Source organism: Pseudoliparis swirei, chromosome 3 (genome assembly GCF_029220125.1).
Source record: "Pseudoliparis swirei isolate HS2019 ecotype Mariana Trench chromosome 3, NWPU_hadal_v1, whole genome shotgun sequence".
Taxonomy (NCBI): domain Eukaryota; kingdom Metazoa; phylum Chordata; class Actinopteri; order Perciformes; family Liparidae; genus Pseudoliparis; species Pseudoliparis swirei.
Window position 1 is genome coordinate 8,703,484 of NC_079390.1, and position 23,223 is coordinate 8,726,706.

At 43.9% G+C, this 23,223-nt stretch overlaps 2 protein-coding genes across 2 annotated transcripts; one reads left to right on the forward strand and one right to left on the reverse strand.

Moving 5' to 3' along the window:
- Nucleotides 1-1,791: 1,791 nt before the first annotated feature.
- adamts15a (ADAM metallopeptidase with thrombospondin type 1 motif, 15a) lies at nucleotides 1,792-13,421 on the reverse strand. Its single transcript, XM_056405911.1, has 8 exons — nucleotides 12,230-13,421; nucleotides 8,778-8,910; nucleotides 8,472-8,639; nucleotides 5,740-6,023; nucleotides 5,451-5,628; nucleotides 5,191-5,363; nucleotides 4,352-4,527; nucleotides 1,792-4,220 (listed from the first exon to the last, which is right to left on the reverse strand). The coding sequence occupies exons 1-8, from the start codon at nucleotides 13,160-13,162 to the stop codon at nucleotides 3,428-3,430; spliced, it is 2,838 nt and encodes a 945-aa protein (XP_056261886.1). The 5' UTR covers nucleotides 13,163-13,421; the 3' UTR covers nucleotides 1,792-3,427.
- Nucleotides 13,422-14,374: 953 nt separating this feature from the next.
- stk36 (serine/threonine kinase 36 (fused homolog, Drosophila)) lies at nucleotides 14,375-22,607 on the forward strand. Its single transcript, XM_056405897.1, has 20 exons — nucleotides 14,375-15,196; nucleotides 15,271-15,411; nucleotides 15,536-15,613; nucleotides 15,708-15,838; nucleotides 16,319-16,568; nucleotides 17,071-17,164; nucleotides 17,243-17,430; nucleotides 17,518-17,690; nucleotides 17,779-17,884; nucleotides 18,661-18,792; nucleotides 18,875-19,051; nucleotides 19,140-19,231; nucleotides 19,342-19,405; nucleotides 19,521-19,631; nucleotides 19,712-19,786; nucleotides 19,877-19,994; nucleotides 20,422-20,548; nucleotides 20,640-20,820; nucleotides 21,048-21,953; nucleotides 22,286-22,607. The coding sequence occupies exons 1-20, from the start codon at nucleotides 15,113-15,115 to the stop codon at nucleotides 22,382-22,384; spliced, it is 3,327 nt and encodes a 1,108-aa protein (XP_056261872.1). The 5' UTR covers nucleotides 14,375-15,112; the 3' UTR covers nucleotides 22,385-22,607.
- The last annotated feature ends 616 nt before the right edge of the window (nucleotides 22,608-23,223 follow it).

Consider the following 23,223-nt stretch of genomic DNA (forward strand, 5'->3'; position numbering starts at 1 on the left):
CTAACAGGGCGTACTCACCGCAGGGAGAGGGCACAACTACTGAGGAGGGGTGGACTCAAATACCTGGGATGTGGGAGGGAAGTGAGACATCTGGTGAAACAAACACAGACACGTGAGAAAGGCAAGGCAGCGCCTGGCAGCCTCAAGCTCCAGAGCTGAGGGAAGTCCCAAGTTTCCCTTCAGATCTTCCTTGCTGGAGAAATGAGACAGGGACACAGGAAGCCCTGTTCCGGCCAGCTACAGCCTGGTGGAACAGAAGCTGAACAGGAGAAGGTGCACGCACGGCTGAGTAGGCGTGCAAGAAAGCCAGACTACCCCTGGAGGCCCCACCAGGCAGGAGCAGAACCCACCAGGCAACCTGACCACAGCAGATCCAGGGATCCTCACTACTGCCAACAGAGCTGCTGTTCCATCTGCTTCGGTCCCCACGCGCAGACGTTGAGAGACAAGACACCAGGAGTCAGGCAGGCGTTCAGGCTTCCTGCCTCACAACAACACAGAGACCCCTCACCAGGACCCACACCCAACTCCCACACACACACACACACACACACACACACACGCACACACACACACACACACACACTTACTGTAAATATTGTGTTGTTTTTGTAAAATAGTGTATACTTGCCTTTGCATTGCCTGCTGATGAGCATTTCACTGCCACTCACATGTGTGTGTGTGTGTGTGTGTAAAACAATCATGCCAGAATTGCACAATTCAAATGTTCCACCTTCTCACACACAGCTGCATTCTTGGACTGTTCATAGACACAGACAGGGAGAATGAATCCCCTTCAACTGGTGGAAAATATCAGTAGTTGCATATCTAAAATGTTGACCGTGAGACAAATGCACGGCAAAGGAGAGTTAATAGGCTACGGCGGACTGCTACAAGGCATGCTGGCCACCCATCTCACCTCCACGCTCATACAATGGCGGCACATGTGAGAGCTAGTGATTAGTTTGGATATTGCACAGAGAGAAAGCATATGTCCTGGCAGATGTTTCATAGTCCACACATCATCTGCTTCCTCTCTTTCTTCTCTTTAATTTGAATGCTGACCCTTGCTGCAAGTTTGCTCAGCATGTGTTCTGCAATTGTTCTCCCTCTAGCAATATTACATATTTTTGGCAAAAACTATCCATTACTTAAACTGAAAAGGGGCTTTTTGTGCATTTGGCCTTCCCTCAAACTTTCGTGCGTAGCTTTTTGACAAATGTAGCTTCCTTTGACTAAGAAGGCTCAGAAATCCTTGAAAAAAGTATGTGAAAAAAACTTTGATACATGTCCCTCAGCAGTGAATGTTATCTACAAGTGCTAAGATAAGGACAACTGGACCTTTTTTTAAAGTGTTTTGTTTACCTCTGTGAACAATCTCATTCAATAAAAGGTAAATGAGGAAAATAAAGCAGTCTATGCTAATGAGCTTGGTCACTTAGCAGGCTTGATGGCTTGTTAGCATAGCTTAGTCGCTAAATTCACATCGTTGATATAAAATGCTTTTTTATCCCATAGACTCTTAACGATGTATATGCCTCATAACTGTGTGTAAACTGTTTAGTGGACAGAGGATATAGCCTACTCTAGCAGAGGAGATTAAATAAAAGTAAAAGGTGCAACACAGCTATTGTGCTACATTGGCTCCTTTCAGTTTGGGCTCTGGCTTGGCGTCTTTTCTCAAGGTGTGAATAAACAGCTCAAACCATGCATGCATTTAGGTAAACATGTGTGACTAGGCCTGAACAGTAACAATGAATAATTGCAGAAGAGGGAAAATTAAAAGCAGAATGAGGTGTAATTATACATGAATGGCTTTATTTTGGAATAAATACACTGAAGTCAAAGACAATTACAAATGCCTGTTTAAAAAAGTATTTATAAAGTATTTACATAATTTTTTGCACAGAGCTGGATAAATATATACATAGTATACAATACAGCCCATGTTGGTCAGTTTTCTTTTGCTGTACAAAGTGCAAAAGCTAATACAAAATTAAAATGATAATCCAACTAATGCAGGATCCATCCGGTAGTTGGATGTTGGACTGGACAATGTGGCCCCGTTAAGAAACAAAACAAGAATATAATGGATTACAGGATTTTAGCAAGTTTGTAGGACGAACAACTTGGCTCTGGCTTTGGGGCCACGAACAAGGCGATCCAGGAAAACACAAATTCTATACAGCAAAACGGAGGGCTGGCCAGTTTTTCTTCCCCTCTCCGCTTTAATATTTCATTGATAATAAATTACAGTGGTAACTGTGCCAGACAGGCGTGACTCGACATGGCTGAATACTATGAACTGAGAAGAACATTCTTGATGTTGAATGATAAAGGAAATGAAGGAAGCAACCATACATGCTGAACACAGGAGGTGGGAAATAAGTTGCAGAATGTGTGGCAATTATTGAGATTATTAAGATAAGGGCTATATTATATCCCTTATCTCAGATAAGCAGTGTTATCTTGGGTTCAGCTTGATGAAAAACCTGATCTGGAGGGAACACCAGCTGACAGGGTCCACTGCCCTGCTTTGGTTAGTCAGATCTTTAAAAACACTAACGTGACTTCATATTCTAGTTCAAACTGTTTTCATGACTGCTGCTGTGTGAGGTCTGCAGAAAATGTTTGCAGCTTCCTAGTTTTGGAGCAGCAATGTGGGCTCGGTCGTCATTGTTTGTTCTCGTGAAAGTACCAGGAGTAAAACATGTTCAAATATGCAGTGGTTGTTACTAAAGATATCTATCCACTCTTGTATCAACCTTTATTTGCTATAGCTGTTAACCAACATAGGTAGCAACAGCAGAAGAAAAATCGAGAACCATGTGAATTATGTGAACTGTTTCATTTCTCAATGAATTCCATGATTTTATAAAACTCCTTGAAACGCACATATATTGGTAGATGAAGATCGCACACAATGATATCATGTGAGAGTTACATATTTTTCCAGTAGTCAAAAGTTAGGGAAGTCAAACCTGGTATATTGAAGTAATTGTTTGGGAAACCTAAAAGCTTCACGGATCTATTACCAAGACTCAACTAAATCCTTGAAACCTGAACAGTTAAAACATGACCTAAATGGGGTTCAGACTCATAAGATAAACTAGATTAATTGTTTGCAAATGGGAATTCTGTATCTTCTGACAGTACAAAGGATTTCAATACATGTTATGTGACCCTCCTGTCATAGTGTTTCGTCATCAGAGTCGACCTGGACAGCGTCTTTTGAAGTCAGAGTGATGGCAGTGAAAAATATCTTGCAGCATTCATCTTTCACTCTCCTTCCAATATTATTGGTTTCCCATGAGGCAAGTGGAAAGATTTGCACCCGACCAAAACAGTGTGTGTGATACTTGCAGGTGGATTCAATTTAGTCCTTTTAAAACATAACAACGATGTTGTAGTTTCTAGGTTTTAGTCCCTAGCAAGGCTTTAGGTGACAGAAGTCCAGCTCCTGTGGTTTGCGTAAGCCAGTGCAGTGGTCCCTTGGGAGCAGACGCCCAGTTTGGGTTTGGCAGTGCAATGGTCGTCTTTTGAAGCCCTTCCCACAGGTTCTGGAGCAAGGTGACCACTGCCCAATATGCCACTCCGGACAGGGGTCTCCACAGACCCTGGTGGCTGAGGGTCTTTGTGAAGGATCACAGTCCAACCCTAGCTTCCCATCCAGTCTCAGACACTGCACCATCCTCCTCTGCATCCCATTTCCGCAGGTCACTGAGCACCGATCCCAACCTGTGGATATCCATTTCCCAAGAGCAGGATCCTCTTTGCTGTAAGACTTCTTCAGGGTCTCTCCCCCATTCTCCTTGACACTATCCTCAGCCAGAACACTATTATGGGAGTTTACACCCCCCGCCTTCTTCAGAGTCTTGTCCTCCTTAATCTGACGGGCGAGGTAGAAGGAGTAGCGAATGCGAGGCGGCGTCAACTGGCCCGCACACAGCACCTCCACAGTCAGGGATTCTCCCAAGGGCTTCACAGCCTGCAGGGTCTCGGCGAGGCCGGATGTGCCGCTGTAGCGCAGCAGACTTTCCTTGATAATGATGTCCCTCTCTCCAGCTGACACTACGTAGTTCCCATTGAGCAGGTAGTGGCCCTGGCTGTTTTTAACCGCCAAATAGTTGTCATCACTCCTCATTCCCTTGTAGCCTCGCTGACGGATGTCTATGTTGGCTGCGCCCACTGGTAACATGACCACAAAGTTGTAGCCGTGCCTGCACACCAAAACATTTAGCAGTCAGTAAAAACTCAAAATGAGTGATGTTGATAATGCAATCATGTTTTAATAAGGGGGGAAATAACAATGACATGAGCAAAATCCCATGACGATCTGGCTTTTACTCACTGAGGCTTTGTGAAGAGTCCCGACACCTTTTTGCAGCCCTTGCTATCACCTCCGCAGATTCCACACTTATCAAACTTCTTGATGGAGCCAATTTTTCCATCACAGCCAGCCTTAATGCACTTCCCTTGGACACACACTCCTGTGGAGTCAGGGGAGCATGGAGTCCCATCCACAACCTTGTTTGTACAAAGACACTAAGGGTTAGCTTTTCACATACAGTCCCTTGTGTACTTTGCTTTATGTCTTTATTCCAGGTTGTTAAAACATTAAAACACTTTTCTATATACTGTCTAGTTTTCTAAATGAGGCAAATAAGATAAATAAGCTCACTTGATGCAGTTGAGTGTTCCCTGACGGACATTTGTTCATCCTAAATGATATCCGACACCAGAAGAATCCAACGCCCACTCACATTTTACACTTAACTGTCCACGGAAAGTACTGTTCACTCATTTTTGGTTAAAAGTTACGACGAGATGGTGAAAACATTCAGCTGCTCTGTGAATCAGAGCAACGTGTCCCCTGAGCGCTCTTATCTGCTCTTCCTGAGATGGAACGAAGCATGAACTCTGCCTCACTGCTGCAACAGCTCACTCTACACCCTGCTATCTGAAAGAATTAATATGTCCTCCTCCTCTCCTCCTCTCCTTCATTCCTTCTTTCAGTCTTTGCACTTCTACCAGAGGCAGCTAGCTAACGTTTATTCACGCTTCCAAACACACACACGGCTTCACATCTCCAAATCTTAATTCATCCAGACTTTTGTCCAATCACCAGTTCACGTATCTTTACATTAGTTCAGAGAGAGCAGAAAACACACTTGCTGTGTTGCCGTTTACCTTGGGTGCCAGGACATAGAAGTAGCCTGTGCCGTTAGCTCTGCAGATGAGTTTACACCGGTCATCAGTGGACACGCCAGAGTATTTGGGTACCCACACCACGGACGGGTCGATCCGGTTACTATTAAAACTGCGGCCACTGGTTGCACACTGCTCCTCACGGTAAGTCTTACCTACACAGAGGGGATTATACGAGGTGAGACGGGGGTGGGAAGCGCTGGAAAAAAATGCCATTGGACATAGTTGCTAAGAGCTCGTACCTGTGTCAGGGCAGCGGTTTAGGTTGCAGGAGCGGTATTTGACCCTCACCCCTTGGCAGTATTTACCCCCATTTGAGGGAACTGGGTTGGTACACTCTCTTTTGGAAAGTTGGACACCGCCTCCACATGTGCGTGAGCAGGAACCGAATGGGCCCCACCTCCCCCAACGACCGTCCACCTGGAAATACACAAACAGACATGGGGTTTATTGCAGAACAGGTAAAGGGCATCCTTAATCACGCCTCAGTCAAGATGTACGTCTATCTCAATGACCTTTTGTGAGCCTCACCTTCACATTTCGGATCTGTTTGTGCAAACAGACGCCCTGGTGGCAGACCTGATTGTCCCCACATTGTGTGCCATCTGCCCAGGGGAAGTGACGAGTCATACACACCAAATGGCCGTTGGACTTTCCTGTGCACCACAGACGGCCACATGGTGGCTGCATAAAGAGACAGGGCTTTGAGCTCTCTCCGAACGCCAGCTCACACTGACGGTTGAGGATGTAGGACGTTCCCGGCAGCACTTCAGGGAGGACCAACGGTTTCTGAGGCTGGTCGAGCAAACATTCCCCTAGAAGAAGGAGACTCGATGAGAAACACACTAAAGCAACCGCTATCTCTGGTTTCATTGCCTGTCGTTGTACAACTTTGAGCGCTAACACCCATGTATCAAAGTAAGTGCTAACATTTCACCAACAAATTACTACAACATAATGGAAAAGAGTGCATTTCTTCATCAATATTTCCACAGTACCTTTTTCATTAAGTGTGTGCATGTGTGCATGTATGTATGTGTGTGTGTGTGTGTGTGTGTGTGTGTGTGTGTGTGTGTGTGTGTTGTGGTGGGTATTGTGGGTTGGAAGCACTAAACAGACATTGCGATTGTGATTTTGGCTCCATGAAGTGAAACTGCAGCCCGATGCAATGTATGCCACATACCACACACACACATGCATGAGTGCCCTCACAAGCAGCCCCCCCCCTCCCCTCACCCACACAAAAAAAAAAACACAAGGTCTTCCTCTCATGTTTAATCCCACCGAGGGAAAAAGTTATACTACTATAATCTTACATTTTTAGATAGGAGTTTTAAATCTTAACTTTAAACCAAAATAACATGAGGCAGGCAAGCATTTCAAAGGTCAAAGGACTTTTACAGCAAATGGCAAACAGAAATCTTTCCAGGAACAGGCTAACAATAGAAAGAGTTTGACGAGCAGGTGCTTGAAAACATGAAAGATCAACGTCACTGGATAAGAAGGTTTCCAAGAGAAGATTTTTTTTATCACACAGCTTCTCACCCTTATGGGAAATTTACACATCCAAAACAAGCATTTGGAACGAGAGAAAAATTACATTGACTCGCTTTGAACTGTTTATTATGCCATTTGTGTAGCGGTGAATTCATAACAGTTAACAGGCAGTGAGTGAAGGAGCTGTAACTGATGGCAAATGTGTTTACTCCCATGTAACTGCAAATGTGGCGTTAGAAACACACTGATTGAGTGATATATCGTAACAAGTCACACTTGTTTTTTTATTCTTGTGTGTTGCTGCTACTGACTCAAAATTTTTCCTTTGGATTAAAAAAAATATATCTATCTATCTATCTATCTACACTGAACAAGCTGAAACTCACCTCTTCCTTCCTCCTCTCTCTCCAAAGAGCAATCATTGAAAACAGTAGCTGGTAGGTGTGTTTTTGTTTATGCGCGTGAGTGTGTGTGTGTGTGTGGGTGTGTGTTGCAGAGAAATGAACAGGTTACAAATCATTTTTGGGTGCAGCACTGCATAAAAACTGCCTGAAACAAGTGCCAACATGATTTTTTTTTTCTCCCCACTGCTTTTTGAAGTCTAGATTTATGAGAGATGGTCAGGAGAAACCAAGTTACAAGATTGTTAGATAGAAATGACTCCCTGTCAAGTGAACACTTTTCTTTGCTCTGGACCAGTTTGTGTTTGTTGTCTCTTTTGTTCTCAGATCATCTCTGAACACAGAGAGAGGGAGAAATTAAAAAGTGTGTCTTTTTGGACTAAACCTGCATGGGAAACCCTCGGCAGATACACTGACCTGTCCAAACCACTGTGGCACCTCTCCCCAGAACAAGCTCTCTAATTTGGGACAGATGTGGGGGCAGTTTCAAAATAAACGTTTAGCATTACTCCGAGTCCTGTGGTCTGGCCTGCTTGGCAAACAATCTGCATCCAACCCGAATGAATTACTCTCTGGCTTTGCTCGTCTTTTCTTTTAGCATGGTGCTATTCAAGTTTAGGGTTAGATGCCAGATTTAAAGCAAGACTGACGGTAAAATAAAATCATGCTCTCGCTTACATTTACTTCAAACACGTTTCACAAATCGAGAGTTTTTTTAACTCGGGAAATTAAGTAAAACTCAGTAAATGTCACAAAGAGAGCCTGCTCCTCTTCGACAACTGCAAAATAATTGATTCATGGACAGAAGCGTAAACAAAAAAAAGATCTGATTGTGTGAATAATACAATGAATAAGTGCGCTCCGAATGTGATTAACACCTAACTACATGTGTGTTAAGCACTGTTTGTGGCCCTTAAATGAGGCCTTCATCAATTTAGCATTACTCTCCTATGGCATTGTTTGTTGGTGCTAGTAGAGGTGAATGTAGCCTTGAGCTGCTCGCCTCAAGCCGAGATGAGGAGCGAGCTACAGAGGTCTGATATATTCCCCTCTGTCGAACTCGACGCCTCCTTTTAAAAAAAACTTGTATTCTTCAACCACAACCAATGCTGTCACACCATCTTGGGACATCTCAGTCCTCACACAGCATCTTCTGGAGCCACACACTGCTATATACAATGATTTTCACATCAGTGCTCTCCAAAACGTGTTAAAAGACTTTGATGCGTAACATCTGTGTGGTTACCCTTCATTGATTGTAAGTGTTTATTTGTGTCTGTCATGATTTTGACTTTACACCTCTTCAAACACACTGTGGGGGTGCTGGCAGTCAAACACTGGGGTCAAGGGGTCGTGGAAGCTCACCATGCCCGCTGTCCAGGAATTCAGTGATGATGGCAGCACTGCAGGGGGACCACGGGCTGGTGCGGTTGATCTGAATGAGAGTGGGAGACATCATGTGGTTGTCCTGTAGTTTCCCAAACACGTCCTCACAGGCCCTCACGTTGTCGTGTGGCATGTTGAACACGTGTCCTGTTGAGAGGCAGCGAGACTTCAGATGTCTTTAATGAATGACACCTATTCTTTATTCTGTAAATTGTGCATATGCGCTCACGCTATAAGAAATGTTGCAGCACTAATTTGTTTTGGATAAGGATGGCGTGTGCTCACCAAGCTCGTGAGCAGTGGTGAAGGCGGAGGGGAGGCCGTCGTCTTCGATCACAGAGCAGCTCCTCTTGGGGTCGCACATGGTGCCAACATCTGCCATGCCGAGAGTGTCACAAGTGGAAGCTCCACACAGGTCCTGGACACACAAAAAAGTATATATCTTTTATATTTTGTATTTATTCATATGCAAACAAGAGTTAGAGAAAAGGCCAGGCAATCAAGGCACTTATGTAAGAACTTGTTATTAAATGTTTATGACACTGGCCTTCATTTCTGCATATTATGATAACATTGTAATCTGATTGAAACAGTGGACATGATGTCTGATGAAGTCTGATCATGTTTCCGTTTCTTGGCCTGTCTGACCTCTCTTGAGTGATGTCACATTGTTCCCTTCAGCAACTGACTTGGTGAGTACGCGAATATACAAACACAAGACAAGTTGTAGTAAACTGGAATGGATCCTTAACTTGTCTTGTTGTCATTACAGTAAGGTTTGATTGATAGAGATTAGTAAAAGATGCAACAGTGTTAAGTCAGGCTTTCCACCACCCAGTATTGAAGTGTTGTTAGTGGGCCACAGTGTTTAGAGCACACCGTCTCGTATGAGGTAATGCGACTGTCCCCAATCATAACATTTCCATGCCAGAGCAGAGTTTCCAGATGACCTATTTCTCCACCACAAGCTTTTAAAACCCAATCTTAGCGAGCATCCATTTGGAGCTGAACCTACTAATCACAGGACAACTTCTGCAGTAACCGCCACACAGCACCGCCCATCTGCCTGGCTCCTAAACAGCTCTGTCTCTGCATACCCAAAAACACCCAAAAAACAACGGCGGTCAGCTAATAGAGATAAAGCAAAGCACTTGATTATGTCACACGGCCCTCGCAACCCTCCTCTGCGCTGGATGTACATGTAATACACAGAGCCAAGTGAAGACCCTGAGCTATGACAAATCATTCTTAGAATAAACCACAAGACTACAATTGTTGGCCAGTGCAAATCTAGTCCAGATGTGCTCATGTGTGCAGACGACATCTGAACGATTAGGCCATTTATGAGCAAAAATATATAAACTGCAAAAGAAAAGGGAAGAAGAAACATCAGTCACAGTTTTGAGTTTGTTCTTTTCTTTTACCTACTTCTCACATCTGTCATCTATCTATGCATTTTGTGTGCATTTCTGCTAAAACAGTACGCAAGTTATCTCAGCATAGAAATATTCCCATTGTATTTTGTGTACAGATTTCCATGTACCGGTATTTAACTACCATCTGGCTCGTTACTTTTTTCTTTTCTCAAACAATTATCTGTCACGTAAGTAAAGGTAAACAAGTACATTCCCCCGTCTCTCCCTGAGGACACCAAAACACGTCCGATTTACAGTCAGATTTTGTCTTCAACAGACTGAATGTTCACATTCAATAAACTTTCGGTGTAATTTAATGAACTTGTAAACATTCTTTGCACAACAATCATGCTGGCTAAAGAGTTTAAAGACAACCACAGTTGCCTCTGGACAGCACTGAGTTGGTCTTCATAAAACCAGCAGATTACACTGTGGGCTGGTAAACAGCGTATCATAGACATGCCTTCAATGCCCATTAAAAGCCACGGTAAACGGAAACTACAACACTCACTAAATGGACTAATTTCTGTCACCAAGTCATGAATCAACAGAAGATGGACTGTTGTTTACTTTTTGACCTTTGGAGATCCACTCAGCAGAATGCTTCATTATCAGAGGGTACAGATACAAGTTAAAGTGTGAATTATGTGTAACTTTAGTCTGTGAGGGCTGAACCTGTTTGAATGCACGTTAGATGCCTGAATGGCAGAAGGTTTGCTAAACACTCAGATTTACACAGACCAAACCTGGTGGATTAACATGATTTCATGATCATACTTGCTGGCCTCTCTCTCGTACTTTTTACTGGAGCACTGCAAGTGTTGGTATTGTTGATGTTTTCACATGATGTCAGCAAGCCCAAAACAATCTTGTCGATTTGTTTATGGCGGCGAATTACATCTGATGGATTTAATATTCTAGTATTCATAGATAAAGCTGAACAAATCTAATTCAGACGATGTCACTCAAACAACGACTGGATCCCTTGACGTGTGACTCACTGTCTCTAGGCAGCATGGCGTCATTTAAACTGGCTGCAGAGTTTCTAACACAAATTCTGCACGTGGAGTTTATGATCCCAGAACCTGGTAACGCCCTAGATTATGTAGCTGAAATACTTTCATGGACAATGCGGCCCATGTTAGCGATGTCATGCCCTAAACAGGAAGAGCATGCAATGAGCGTTACGGCAAAAAGAATGAATGAGAGAGGAAGTGTGTAACAAGAGTTAAGAATGTGTTGTGAAGATGCATCTGCAGGCTGACTGCAGCTGTGCAGGACTGCCCCTCCGGAGCAGCTTGTTTCAGACTGGGATTGAGCAGGTGGGGCAGACACATGGAGCGATGTCAAAACTATGACATGCACAGAGGAACCTCCCCCCTCCGACATCACTCCCCCGCTCCCTCCATCTCTCCCTTCAGGGGCCTGTTTAATGAGGAGCAGGCAAGGTGGTGGGTAGGGCTGGAAAACTCACAGCTGGAGGAGGAATGGGAAACACTGAGAGAAACAGGACACTGCTGACTAATGCATCCCTGGTGGCACTTAAATTTGGCAAAGTTGCAGTTAAAACAAGCATTTGTTTGAGGTCTGCTACGATCGTGCACGTGTCGTGTCGTGTTAGTGGCATTGGCCAGAGGTAATTCAGCACATTAAACCTTTTCACTGTTTCATTCTCACTCTTTCATCTGCAGTTGACCCTTTGACTTGCATGCAGACTGACAATATAACGAATATCAGTAATTTAATCTATACATCTGCTGAATTGATTGGTCAACTTCATTCGAAGTGTTCAATGTAGCAAGTGTTTGAAATTAAATCAAAGTTCAGAATTCACAGAGCAGATCATAGATCAGCAGTTTATACATTGACCAGTGAATGCATGTGAGCAATGACTTCAGCTCTGACCTGGTGTCATCTGCCAAATATTTGGGAGTGAGGAAAGAAGTTGGAGGTGGGTTCCAAGTCTATAAAACTACCCTCTCAGGTTCCATGAAGAGACTACTGCTCATTTCCTCATTGACCTAGCCCTAATGTCAAAGTTGTGATGGTATTGGTGGACTGTATATTCACTGAGTGAAAGGGGAGTGTGTTTTGAGAGCAAACCAATTACCTGACACAGCAGGAGTGATTTCATTTCATAAGAAATTAAAAAAAATGTCATACACACACAAATATATCTGTATCAGACCTCAATATGTTAAAGCATATAGAGATGAAATAAAGGTTTACGCATTTCTGTGCGTAATTGCGCTTTTTAAGATACCAAATCGTCCCGTTCAGGCGCTGCACCTTCCTTAACTCAGATGAAAACATTTGTTTTACCTGTCTGGTGAAAAGGATTGCTGTATCCCAGTAGTCGGGCTGCTTGTCGTTGTTTTTGTTCATCTTTTTTTGCCAAGTGCAAAAGTTTCGCAGCGTCATGGCTGCGTTACCGGACACCTTGGGTCCTTTGTCCTCCTCGGATATAATCATGATCTTCACAACCATGATGTTGATGGAGTTGAGAATACTTGGGTGTTTGTAGAGTTTCGCTGCCACTGACATCAGTATCAAGAGGTAGTGTTTTAAGTCATCTCCATGAAACTGCACCATGGAGTCGTCCGCCACCACCAGCGTCTCCACGTACCTGGGGATTGAAGCGAACCTTTTGGTTCTCCCCATCTTCTTCAGCATCGTTTCGGTCCCATTGGTGTCGTCTTGTAGTCGCTTATATTTTTCCAACGATTGCGCAACCTGGAGACTTATGTCGCTGTCCACGGCGCACCTAGAGGTTGAATTGAGCTTCAGGTTGTTGCTGCTTCTGCGCCGAATGATGTGGGCACCTTCTGCGCTTGTGGTGTCATTTTGCACCGGACTGACAAAATATTCCCAACCTTGGAAGCCAAATGCACCATGTAAACCCTTACAGAGGCTCAAAGCAGCATACGAATGTGGGTCAGCGTGCACGTATCCAGAGTAATAACACTGTCTCAGGTCAGTGACATCGGTGTTGGAGAGCCAGAATGCGTCTTGGTTAGAAATGGAAGGCGCAATGAAATTCGAGTCCTGGTGTAAATAGATCACAAATTCCTGCTGGAAAGCGCGTATTTGGAGGACACATTTTCCATTTAGGATTTCCACGTCGTTGTCAAAATCCCTCCTGTCATGTTTGTGGTTATCCAATCTAACGGGGAAGCAAAGTTCAGTTTCCATGCAACGAACAAGTTGTGAGAGTGAAACCACAAAGCAGAGGAGAAAAGTTGTTCTGATAAACATGACGATGTTTGTATTCAGTAAAGAATGCAGTGACCATCAGAGAAAACAAAACGATATTGAACCTGCAAGCTCAATGGAAGCGGAGAGAATCACAGATCTGGCTGAAGAGCATAATCCAATGCGCAGGACTCTAAAACAATGCAGGTCGTACAAGTCCACTCAGTGTAAACTCCTCCTGGTCATGGCCCATCCTCCACCTGTGTGTGCTGAGTCGACTGCTGCCTTCTGCGGACTTTATGCACTTTCGTTATGTGTAAAAAATATGGAAACTCAATCTCCCTTTTGGAGGGGGCCGTCTTCGGAAAGCGCTCATTGGATGCGCGTCTCAGCTCACGACTTTTTCTGCGGCCACTTGTAACTCAGCACACAGCAGGCCTATCATCACTGGGATGAATTATTAGATGTCCCACTTACTTCCAGCTGGCTTTGTGCGTTCAGACCTCGCCTGACTCCACATAATATGAAAGTGTACTCACACTTAATTGTCCGCATTGGAAATATGCACTGAATACAAGTAATGTCCATCTTAAATAAATAGTAGCACGTTCAAGTTTATTATCTATAACTAAGAAGGATGCTTCAATTCCATGCATGTTAAATGGACCATCAGTGGGCTGCAGGAATATTACAGAGATTGTAAATTAAGACGAAAGGGACGCAAGTCACTATAATATTGCAGCTAAAGTGCTTCAGAGAAATATGAGGACGCTGAGTTTCAGCTTGTCATGGTCAGATCAATTTCTCTCCGTAACTCGGATACGACATCTGGTGGACAGCACAGGAACTGAGCTCCTTCAATTTACAATAAATCGTCTGTAGTTACTGGCACATTCATCCTGTAATGAATTGGAACAGATGCAATAGGCTACAGTACTTTGGTTTAATTATTTATGACGTGTTGATAATATAAGTATTTACTCGAGTATATATGTCCAATACATTTCAGAGCGACATATTGTTTTACTTAGTTGCATTTACTCTTTAGTTTTTTAGAGAACAAGTGATTACCCTTTTAAATATATTACACATGCAAATCAATTTAATCTAATGTAGCTTTATGTTTTAATAATGATATAATATATATCATATTATCATATATTATATATATATATTTAATGAATTAGCTGAAGTACGTTTTTCATTTTTACTTTTACTAATTTTGAATTCATGACATTTATTGTGGAATAAATGTGCACTGTAGTATTGAAAATGTTACTTGAGAAAGGGGTCTGAATAACCCTTCCTCTCCCACCACACAGGCAAATGGAGAACCAGGCAGATGGCAGAGAGGAGGGGATGCTGAGAGGCAGACCCGTTGAACTAACAATGAGTAATCTATGATATTCTGTGGTTATGAGCACATGTGTCGCAACAACATTTAGCTTGGTAATGTTTAAATAAATTGCTCTTCCGGGGTGTGACGCCTCGGCTCTCAAAACGAGGCCACTCTCCAGCTAGCTGCCTGCTTTGTTGTCCGTTCTCAGCCCGTTGTCAGGAACGCAACAGTGGTTGCTAGGGTAAGGACCCCTGCTTGCTTGCGGCCCACCAAATAGCCAGTTTTTACTTTTGTTTTACACTTTTTGTTATTGCTTTAAACAACCGTTAGTTGTTACAATATGCAACTAGTAAATACGTAAATAAAAGGCCACGAGTATAATTGAGCGGAAGGTGATATCTAACTATATATTTTGCTACTTTTGTGAAACGGCAGCTCGCTACTTCCTCTCGAGCGTGAATCACTTTTGTTGTCACCATTTCCAAAAAGTAGCGTAGCTGTGCAAAGTTAAGTTCACACTAGTATGTACACTAGGCTGCTAGCTCGGTCAAGGTGTGTACAAGTACACACGTATCCTGTGCTCACGCGGGAGGAATGAAACAGCCGCTCGTCCGCTGTCCGACCCGGGAGAATTTACGGTGCGACGTGTTAACCTCCTTCCGTTAACCGTCGACATGAACTCCTATCACGTCTTGGAGGTGGTGGGAGAGGGCTCATTTGGTCGAGTTTACAAGGGAAGGAAGAGATATACTGGCCAGGTAAGTCGCTTTCGCTTGAATGCGTTGCTCTCTGTGTGACGTGTGTAGCCGTTTCACCGCCGTGTGTCCGTTAGGTGGTGGCTCTGAAGTTCATGCCGAAGGTGGGTCGTTCTGAAAAGGAGCTGCGCAGTCTCAAAACCGAGATTGCGATCATGAGGGGTCTTCAACATCCACATATTGTTCAACTCTTTGACAGTTTCGAGACTGAAACTGAGGTATATATCCTACAAAGTCATGAGTGTGCTTAGTTTACAACATATTGCTATATCAATTGTATAATTTGATCGATTTATGTATATTTTAACATGTGAGCTCAATCCCTCTTTATGTTTCTAACAGGTTGTGGTTGTAACCGAGTATGCAGAAGGTCAGTTGTTTCAGATTCTTGAGGATGATGGACATTTACCAGAGAGGCAGGTAATTATTGTCACTGCAAAAGAGTAATGGCAGAAATCAGACATATTATGGTTTGTTATGATCAACATGTGCTGCATTCTTCTCTTCTTCTGAGGTCCACGAGATTGCCTGCCAGCTGGTCTCAGCTCTGTATTATTTACACTCCCATCGCATTCTTCATCGTGACATGAAACCACAAAATATCCTGTTGGGGAAAAGTGGGGTGGTGAAACTGTGTGACTTTGGGTAGGTCATTCTTCTTCTTTAACCCTCCTGTTACCTTAGGGTCAATTTGACCCCATTCAATGTGTAACCCTCCTGTTACCTTTATATTTACTGACATATTTTACCCTTGGGGTCAATTTGACCCCAGCAATTAAAACCTCCAGAAAATTATTAGAATTAATATTGTTTTCCAAGTTTAAGTGTGAGGTACTTTATGTTTGTTTGTTGACTACCTAAATAGCCCTTTAAATATATAACAAAGTTGATATTTCTTATATGTTTGACACAGTGAAAAACAGCCTGGGGTCAAATTGACCCGAAAGAACACCGACATTAAACATTGAATGGGGTCAAATTTACCCTAAAGGTAACAGGAGGGTTAAACATTGAATGGGGTCAAATTGACCCTAAGGTAACAGGAGGGTTAAAAAAACCCAGAAAAAGTATCTGTATCATTAATATCCTCGAAGATAAGCAACATGTGGTGCAATCTTTCTGCAGGTTTGCTCGGTCCATGAGTGTCTCCACCATGGTGCTGACCTCCATCAAGGGAACGCCACTGTACATGTCTCCTGAGCTGGTGGAGGAGAAGCCATATGACCACACTGCTGATCTCTGGTCTCTAGGTTGCATCCTCTATGAACTCCACACGGGGGCGCCTCCCTTCTACACCAACTCCATTTTCCACCTGGTGCAGCTTATAGTGAGGGACCCAGTCAAATGGCCAGACACGATGAGCGACACCTGCACGGTACAGTATAGCTGCAGTCTGGTCGTGCTGCATCATGTCTAGGTCAAAGCTCAAATCAACACTGTTCAATGATGTGATTTAAAATATGGCAAAAGCTGATTGAAGTGAGAAAATGTAAAGCCTCATCGTTTAAATGTGTTAGCCAGGTGGCCAGAGCGGTGCTTACTGTACAGGCAGGACCATAATAAGAATGTTAGTAATACTAAGGCTTTAATACCACCGCTACACCCCAGATAACTGTTTACCAAACCCAAAACAACTAGCTTCATAAACATCCTGCAGCTCTTCTTTCTTGGTATTAAAGCAGGCAAATGCATCATTTATTTATTTGTTCTTGCCAGTGATGTGTCACTGTCAGCCACAGAAGGTAAACTGCACTTCATGGGACTTAAACTCTGATGTTTCAGCCACAACTGAGAACAAGTATGCTCAGTGACCGCTACAAGCCCGTTAAAGGGTCTAAAGTCATCGATGCTTATCTGATTTATTTTTTCCCTTCCAGAGTTTCCTGAAGGGTTTATTGACCAAAGACCCTCAGAAGCGTTTGTCATGGCCGGATCTCCTGCATCATCCCTTTGTTGCTGACGGTGTTTTAGGTGATGTCAAATACGTGTGAAGCTGGTCTGTTTTTGAGATTATTCTGATATCTGATTTGAACTGTTGCGTCGGTGCAGTGTTGTCAGACACGGGCTTGTTCAGCCCTCTGACGGTCACACCCAGCCCAGACATGATGGCCCTGAAACTTCAGCAAGTGGCGGCAAAGACGGTACCGACGACTAGAGGGATCGGATTACTGCGGAAGGCCACGGAACAGATGAACAATGGAAATAGAGGGAACCCAGTAGGCGGTGACGATGTGAAAGTGAGTCACATATTGTTTTTTTCATTCTTAAATGAGTCCCATGGACATTCATGGAGGAGCTTTAAGCTGTTCTATGTACATTGACAGAAAGAGATGGATGGAGTGGAAAATGAAAGGGTCAACTATGCAATGGCGGCAGCAGCATCCCCGAGAGCCAAGCCGTCCAGTGTTGCCGCTGCTACCTCGGGTCACTCGGTGACGACGGCTGCCAATCAAAGCCTACCCCCAAAGAGTCACGCCTGTGTGAAATCAAAACACAGGTGTCTATGGAAGTTCAGACAAAAGGTACAATATACTACCGAAACCGACTGAGGTATGTGTTCACGGCTGTGGTCATTTTCTCTGCAGAGGTCAGATTAGCCGGGACTATGAACAGGAATTTCCCTCCGTCGAGGTTGGGCCGCGACTCGTGCAGAGAGGCAACGCAGACAGCCGGACCGCAGTGAACAGGCTGGTCAGTGCCGGCTGCTTTTCCTAGTGACATTCCCAATTTTGGAACATTTGTCTTGTTCCGTAATGTAGAGTATATTTTTCTTCCAGTTGTAAATATGTCCTTGTCATTAATAAACTGTATTTTTCATCTTGAAAAGCTATTTCCCTATATTTTACATCTAAGTTACTAATCGGGAAACAATTCCAAAAATTGGTCCACCGATTTTTCAAAAAAACAAGCGCACAATTGAGCACCGTTGATGTGAAGTTATATTCACTAAAAGTGCTTATTGTTGCTCTTGACAGGCACGTTTTCCTCCAGCAACACATCGCCTCGCGAGATTCTAGAGAGAACGAGACTTCTCCTTGAGCAAGACTCTTTCCATAATGTTGCCTGACGCGTATCGATGGCAACACACAAGTGCTTTTAATGGAAGTAAATTGACGTTGCCAGATGTGTTTACATCGCAGCTTGTGAGTGGTTGCCGTCGGCATCGCTCTCGCTCAATACTGGATCAAATTTCAGAAATCGTTGTTCAGACACTGATAATACAATCTGAGTAGCAACAACAGGCACTTTTGGTTAATGTTACTTCATATCGAAAGGCGCACAAATTAATCTTGTTTTGCGGCTGCTGGTTATAGACCTATTGTTCAATACTGGACCAATTTAAAAAAGTGTTGTCCTGATTAGTCTCTTAGACACTAGATATGGAAACTTTCCTTGTTGAAACTTTCCATTGTTATGCTTGAAAAGATAACATGTCTTCTAGCATCAACCATGTCTTGTTCTTTCAGGATGTTGACTGTGAGGACTATTGGGAGAAACTGGCCCAAGAATCTGATCCAAGCAGGCAGCAGAATGAATTATTAAATTACAGTGCAGTTCTACCTCAACTTAAATCCAAGATCCTAGCATTTAAAGCTCAGGTACTTGGGAACAATTTTTCAATCGAGCATGAATTGTGTTTACCTCAGGACAATCTGACACTTTTTTTCTTTGTTCGGTTAGCTGACAGGTGGCGTTGTGAAAGAAGCGTGGCGGATTCACCTCCCGCTGAAGGTCTTGCGCAACCTGATTCTGACCTCTGACCTTGAGAAGTCACATCCTATTGGTCATGAACTTGGACTACCCCGTGTCCTCTTTGACCTCGTCCATGAGGCCATCGGCAACTCAAATTTCATCACGGTCAGTGTTCAGGAATGGGACCATATTCAGGAATGAATTAATCCTGCAGCATTATTCCTGACTTTTTTTCTACTTTTCCCCTCCTCAGCAACCGTGGAGTCTCCCGGCATACGGAGAAATGATTGTTGTGCTTTTGATCTACTGGGAGAAGCACTGTGACTGGGTGGAAGAAGAGCACAGGTTCGATTTAGTCCTGTTCTTCACCAAAGCTGGTCTGCTTAATTATTGAAATGCTGTCTGCATAGTGTTGTGTAGGTGAGTGATCGTCATCACGTGCTCTCTCACTGCAGTCTAGACGAGTTCCCCAAGCCTTTCATCACAATTCTCAGTCAACCAACCCTCCTTCCTTTGGTGGTAAGAACTCATTGAAGTCTTAGTCTGTGTATTTTATAGAGGGACTGGCAATTCTTTTAGATGTATACATTGTGTCAGTTGTGTGACACATTTGACTTTGTGATCTCTTCTTCAGCCTCTGGCTGCGTGTGTTTTATCTCTGTTAACTCAACACGACGTCCATGTCAAAGTGGAGATGGACACTCTGACATCCTTGCTGAAAGAAATGCTTTTGGACTCGTATGAGGTACTGAAACTGTGAGAAGCAATTTACCAATAATTAGACAAGTTCAGAGTGATCCACTCTCGTGTTTTGTGCCTCGTCAGCCCCAACGGTCTCTTCCTCCTGGCTTTGGACTCTGTGACGGCCTCCTGTCTTTAGTCCTGCACACCCTCTATGAGGTCAGACAACTACAACATGTTAAACACTTTTTGACTGGACCAGAGGTCACATGTCTTCCTCTGAGCTTTGCCTCATTTCTCTTACAACAGCATGAAAACAGCTCTGGATCTTCATGTTTGGATCCAGCAATGTTTCTGGATCTATGGAAAACAATTGGCAATTCACTAGCAAGGACAACACCAGACCCAGACTTCTGTTCGACGAATGGTAAATATAACATCATTTTAATACTATAATAATAATATATAATAATAATATTTTTATGAGGCTCGCATTATTTAACCCTTGTGTTGCCTTCGGGTCATTTTGACCCGATTCAATATTTAACCCTCCTGTCGCCTTCGGGTCAATTTGACCCGATTCAATGTTTAATGTCGGTGTTCTTTCGGGAGTCAACAAACAAACATAAAGTACCTCACACTTAAACTTGGAAAACAATATTAATTCTAATAATTTTCTGGAGATTTTAATAGCTGGGGTCATATTGACCTCAAGGGTAAAATATGTTAGTAAATATAAAGGTAACAGGAGGGTTAAACATTGAATCGGGTCAAATTGACCCGAAGGCAACACAAGGGTTAAGAACACTAATAGCGTCTTTACCCATTTTTTTCCCATTTTATTTTGACATCAGGGCTTCATTCCTTTCTGTCTACTGCACTGTTTGTCTTCACCAAGGATCCGTACTCGTGCCCGGCTCTGTTTTCTGAGCATGAATCAAAATGTGTCTTCACTCTGGGCCAACTGCTGGACACTGACAGGTTGACGTACAGAGTTCATAACGTACCTTTTTGTTTACAGCTCCAATGCACGGCGACAGGCACTAACGATATCACATTCTATACCCTCCAGTCTTCACTCGACTGCTGGAGGCGATCCCGGGAGACCGGAGGGGGACGTGACTCACGGCAGTCTGTCTGTGTTGAGCTGCAACTTGTTGTGCTTTCCCTTTGCTCTGGACGTGCCTTCAGGCGCCATGTCCACCATTTTACAGATGTACGACAGTTGTGGAATAGTTTCACGCCTCCTGACGGTGAGGGCCTTCACGCGCTCCAGTAACGACACCTCGCTGACAGACGCAACGCTCTGATGCAACGCCGGATAACTCTTGCAATGGGCTCACGTCAGCCACACACGAGTGTACATCGTGATGTCTCTGTTCTCTTGTGAGAGCGTTGCGCTGTCTGTTGTCGGCTGTTTGATCTGTGACGAGTTGTCTGGGTGATTTTTGTTTTTGTTTTGTTTGTCATGCTTTGGCAGGTGATTCAAACTCTTCCTCCTCCGATGTTAGAGCTGCCGCTCATCCTGATGAGCCGTTTGCTCCTGTGTGACCCCGAGCGCTCGGTTTCCCGCCTCGGAGAAGCCGCTTGTGGTTTTTTCGCACCGCCGAGCGTCGGCCGGCTCGCCGCCTCGAAACACCGAAATGCAAGCTCCCTGCTCTCTGACTTTCTGCAGCTGGATGCGCTGTGGGATTCTGCCGTGGAGCTCTTAACCCTGTTGTCCCAAGTAGCCCGCTGTTGCCCTCGGCCAGCCCACCTCCGGCTTTACGTGGGAGCCCCAGCGCTGCACCAGGCCCTGGCTCACTCTTCTGAGCAGATCCGGGCTGCCGCGTGCAGACTTCTTGGACATTTGGATCCATTCGGGCCTCCTTGGCTTGACACCTTGCAACCGGACATGTTCAAAAGCTTAACGAACTGTCTTCATGACTCCTGCATCCCTGTCCGCCGGTTGGCTTGCAGGGCAGTTGGGAACTGGTTGGGGTATATTGCACGAGGGGCCAGGTTTAAAATGGGTTGCTCCGATGCAAAGGGCATGGATGCCCCAGGATGCGGCAAAGGGAAGGCACACAACGAGGCAGCAGGAGAGTTGGCTACTATTCTAGAACAGGGGTTTGACGATGAGGAGGGGCGCAGGTGGACCGAGGAAGCCAGGCAGACGGCGGTCATGCTGACGTCTCTGATTGCTGACCCCGATGCCCCCACTCGCCGTTACTGTTGTGCGGCTCTGGGAAACCTGGTCCATGTTGATGGAGCTGTATCCCTGTTGGTGGAGGAAGACACGGCCGGCTCGCTTCTGAGAGCTGCGTGCATGGATTCCTATAATTCAGTGAGACAAGCTGCCATGGCAACCCTGCGCCTGTACAGCCAGCAGGACGCACTCCGTCAGGTAATACAATGAACAGGTTACACGAGGGCAGATGTTCACACTGCAATCCATCTTTTTCAGTTTTCAGACTTTAGGTAGAATTACTTTTTTTGTTTTTTCCTGAAAGGAATATATTTAGTGTCTTAATAGTGGAAAACAATTAACACTATTTCCATTTCAGTATCATTACCATTCATTCCTTTTATATACACTTATTTCTGATTGTTCATTGCATATTTTTTAGGCTAAACAGATATTTAGCCTCAATCAGTCACATGTGCTATAGTGTAGGCACTTTAAACATGGAAACAAATATGTTTGAGTTATTCACTTTCTTTTCCATTCATTTGAAGGTCCTGAGATCCCTCGATGCCCCTCTGAAACTTCTTCAGGCTTCACAACATGCACCTCAATCACAATGTGACTATCAGCAGCTCATCCAACAGCTGTGAGTGAGTCCAGTTGAATGACAGCAGATTTAAATGTCATGTGTAAATATGTCTTCTCTTTCCTTAAATTACAAAAGTCCTTCCTCCTGGTTCTTGAGCAGTTTGGCAGAAGACAACAAATCCCTTTTTATTCTTTTTTATTTAAAGATTAGTGACCTTCATCAGATCTTTGTTGGCACAGCAGAAATGTGTGTTGAAATAAAACTAAAATGTGTTGTTCCTGTTACCTGATGTCTCATTTAATGTGTTCAATCTCATGGGGGGACACAGAGTGCGACTGGAATCGAAATTCCACAGAGACGACAGTCTGTTTAGAAGATATTATTTGTACATTTCGTAGTCAAGTAATGAAAACAGGTGTACGTTATAGCGTGATATGACGTTTGCGTTCAGATCGTTTTTCTGCAGTCACAGTGGCGCAGCTTGTAGTTTCAGGGCCGTTATTGAGGATGTGTCTCCAGATGTCCAGATGTTCAGGCCTTGTGAGGCAAAATTGATATTTTTTTTGGCGGTATAAATATTATCAAATTATTTTATTTGTATATTTAAATGCCGTGCGACTGCGAACCGCGTTTTAACAAACGTCGGGCTGGACGCTGAATTAATTGTCCACTTTTTTTCCTTTTTTTTTGGTGTTAAATTTTCAGCGAAACATTGACTAACAACGATCGCGCAATAATGACATTCTGTAGCTTAATAAAAATACGTATGGAGTTATTTCTCTCGGTTGTGAACGTGGTGGGAGATGATGGGCCGCGGTGTCGGATCAGACAGCCGCGCGTGCCGGTGTCCATCGGGCCCGCAGGTTTGTAACGTGCTTTTACAAAAATAAGAATTTATGA